Source organism: Calidris pugnax, unplaced genomic scaffold (assembly GCF_001431845.1).
Source record: "Calidris pugnax isolate Ruff unplaced genomic scaffold, ASM143184v1 scaffold405, whole genome shotgun sequence".
Taxonomy (NCBI): Eukaryota; Metazoa; Chordata; class Aves; order Charadriiformes; family Scolopacidae; genus Calidris; species Calidris pugnax.
In genome coordinates, this window is record NW_015091114.1 from 87,026 (window position 1) to 90,779 (window position 3,754).

The window sequence follows — 3,754 nt, forward strand, 5'->3', positions numbered from 1 at the left end:
TTTGGGCATCACTCTGGTGGCAATCCAGGTGTCCAGGTGTCAACATTGGTGGCCCCAGGTGTCACTATGGGTCATCCCAGGTGTTTGGTTGTCACCATGGTGTGGACTCAGGTATCTAGGTGTCACCACAGGTAGCCCAAGGTGTTAGGTTGTCTTCTTGGTGGGACCTAGATGTTTGGTCATGACCCTGGTGGAGACTCAGGTGTGCAGGTGTCCCCGTTGGGAGAACCCCTGCGTCTGGTGGTGGTGGTGGTGGTGGGACTGGGTTGGGGGGGGCTGGTGCCGTCCCCCTGCAGTGTGGTTTGTGTCAGGTGAAGGAGTACGAGGAGGAGATCCACTCGCTGAAGGAGCGGCTGCACATGTCCAACCGCAAGCTGGAGGAGTACGAGCGGCGCCTGGTGTCGCAGGAGGAGCAGACGAGCCGCATCCTGCTGCAGTACCAGCACCGCCTGGAGCAGAGCGAGAAGCGCCTGCGGCAGCAGCAGGCCGAGAAGGACTCCCAGATCAAGAGCATCATCGGCAGGTGAGGGAGGGACCCGGCCCCGGGGACGGCGAGGGGACACCGGGGACGCTGGGGGGATGGGAGGGACGGTGGAAGGTTCATTGGAGGGATGTGAGGGAGATGGGGCACAGGAGGATGCGAGGGACAGGGAGGACATGGGGATAGAGATGGACAGGGAGGACATGGGGACACAGAAGGACATGAGGGACATAGATGGAGATGGAGGACATGAGAACATAGAGGAACATGGAGGACACGGGGACACAGAGGGACATGGGGACGTAGGAGGACTCGAGGGACATAGTGGGACAGGGAGGACATGGGGACACAGAAAGACATGAGGGAGATGGATGGACATGAGGACATAGAGGAACATGGAGGATACGGGGACACAGAGGGAAATGGGGACATAGAAGGACTTGAGGGACATAGATGGAGATGGAGGACATGAGGACGTAGAGGAACATGGAGGACATGGGGATATAGAGGAACATGGAGGATATGGAGACATATGGGGATATAGAAGGACTTGGAGGCAGTAGATGGACACGGAGGACATGGGGACACAGAAGGACTTGAGCGACATAGTGGGACAGGGAGGACATGGGGACACCAGGACAGGGGGACACAGGAGGACATGGGGACACAGAAGGACTTGAGGGACATAGATGGACATGGGGATATAGAGGAACATGGAGGATATGGAGACACATGGGGATATAGAAGGACTTGGAGGCAGTAGATGGACATGGAGGACATGGGGACACAGAAAGACATGAGGGAGATGAATGGACATGAGGAACATGGAGGATACGGGGACACAGAGGAAAATGGGGACATAGAAGGACTTGAGGGACATAGATGGAGATGGAGGACACCAGGACAGGGGGACACAGGAGAACATGAGGGACATAGATGGACATGAAGGACATGTGGATATAGAGGAACATGGAGGATACGGAGACACAGGAGGACATGATGACATAGAAGGACTTGGAGGCAATGGATGGACACGGCGGACATGGGGACATAGAAGGACTTGAGGGACATTGTGGGACAGGGAGGACATGGGGACACAGAAGGACATGAGGGACATAGATGGACATGAAGAACGTCAGGATATAGGTGAACATGGAGAACATGAGGACATAGAGGAACAGGGAGGACATGGGGACACAGAGGGACGTGGGGAAGGTGAGGGAGATAGAGTGTGATGGGGGACACGGGGACACAGAGGGACATGGGGACACGGAGACACAGCAGGACAAGGGGGTGTCCCCTCGTGTCCCTCCATGTCCCTGGGGCCGCTGGCTGGCCCCACCATGTCCCTGTGCGTCCCTGGGGTGTCCCTGGGGGTGGCAGTGTCACCCCGGGGGTGTCCCTGGGGTGGGCAGAGGGTCCTTGGGTGGGTGTCCCCAAGGGGTGTCCCCGGGGGTGCTCCCATGACCGAAGCTGTCCCTGAGGGTTCCCCAGGGGTGTCCCCAGGGGTGGCAGCAGGACCCCAGGGCGTGTCCCCAGGGATGTCCCCATGACTTGGGGTGTCCCTGGGGTTTTCTGCATGCCCTTGGGGTGTCCCCAAGTTGTTCCTGGGGCTGTCCCCATATCCTTGGGGTGTCCCCATGACCCGGGGTGTCCCTGGGGTTGTCCCCATGTCCTTGGGGTGTCCCTGGGGGTGTCCCCATGTCCGCGAGATGTTCCCAAGTTGTCCCTGGGGTTGTCCCCATGTCCTTGGGGTGTCCCTGGGGGTGTCCCTGGGGGTGTCCCCATGACCCTGGTGAAGCCTGGCCCCTGGGTGGTGTCCCCAGGGGTGGCAGCAGGACCCCAGGGGGTGTCCCCATGTCCTTGGGGTGTCCCCAAGTTGTCCCTGGGGTTGTCCCCATGTCCTTGGGGTGTCCCCGGGGGTGTCCCCGTGACCCGGGGTGTCCATGGGGGTGTCCCCATGTCCTTGAGATGTTCCCAAGTTGTTCCTGGGGCTGTCCCCATATCCTTGGGGTGTCCCCATGACCCGGGGTGTCCCTGGGGTTGTCCTCATGTCCTTGGGGTGTCCCTGGGGGTGTCCCCCTGACCCGGGGTGTCCCTGGGGTTGTCCCCACGTCCTTGGGGTGTCCCTGGGGGTGTCCCCCTGACCCCAGTGAAGCCTGGCCCCCGGGGTGGTGTCCCCAGGGGGCGTCCCCGGGGGTGGCAGCAGGACCCCAGGGTTGTCCCCATGTCCTTGGGGTGTCCCCGGGGGTGTCCCCCTGACCCCGGTGCAGCCTGGCCCCCGGGGAGGTGTCCCCAGGGGGGCGTCCCCGGGGGTGGCAGCGGGACCCCAGGGTTGTCCCCATGTCCTTGGGGTGTCCCTGGGGTTGTCCCCATGTCCTTGGGGTGTCCCCAAGTTGTCCCTGGGGTTGTCCTCATGTCATTGGGGTGTCTCTGGGGTTGTCCCCATGATCTGGGGTGTCTCTGGGGTTGTCCCCATGTCCTTGGGGTGTCCCCGGGGGTGTCCCCATGACCTGGGGTGTCCCTGGGGTTGTCCCCACGTCCTTGGGGTGTCTCTGGGGTTGTCCCCATGTCCTTGGGATGTTCCCAAGTTGTCCCTGGGGTTGTCCCCATGTCCTTGGGGTGTCCCTGGGGTTGTCCCCATGACCCCGGTGAAGCCTGGCCCCCGGGTGGTGTCCCCAGGGGCGTCCCTGGGGGTGGCAGCAGGACCCCAGGGTTGTCCCCATGTCCTTGGGGTGTCCCCGGGGGTGTCCCCATGTCCTTGGGGTGTCCCTGGGGTTGTCCCCATGACCCCGGTGAAGCCTGGCCCCCGGGTGGTGTCCCCAGGGGCGTCCCTGGGGGTGGCAGCAGGACCCCAGGGTTGTCCCCATGTCCTTGGGGTGTCCCCGGGGGTGTCCCCATGTCCTTGGGGTGTCCCTGGGGGTGTCCCCATGTCCTTGGGGTGTCCCCGGGGGTGTCCCCCTGACCCCGGTGCAGCCTGGCCCCCGGGTTGGTGTCCCCAGAGGGGCGTCCCCGGGGGTGGCAGCGGGACCCCGGGGGGTGTCCCCGTGTCCCCCGGGGTGCCCCCCCGGGGGTGGCAGCGTGACCCCGGTGAAGCCTGGCCCCGCAGGCTGATGCTGGTGGAGCAGGAGCTGCGCAGGGATCACTTGGGCGCCCACGACCCCCCCGAGGGCCGGCGGCGGCTGCTCGACGCTCAGGTGGAAATTACAATGTCATTGCTCTGCTCCGTGTGACATCGGCCATCCCACGCCGCGCTGGGGGACACCGCGGGGG

General features: G+C 63.3%; 1 protein-coding gene across 1 annotated transcript in view; it reads left to right on the forward strand.

Annotated features, from left to right (window-relative positions):
• The window catches only part of SYNGAP1 (synaptic Ras GTPase activating protein 1), a 54,595-nt gene that overhangs the window by 49,005 nt on the left and 1,836 nt on the right, over positions 1 to 3,754 (forward strand). The window contains exon 15 of the mRNA XM_014958246.1: positions 3,591 to 3,678. Within this exon, the coding sequence (XP_014813732.1) occupies positions 3,591 to 3,678 (88 nt within the window). The remainder of the gene's footprint in view (positions 1 to 3,590; positions 3,679 to 3,754) is intronic.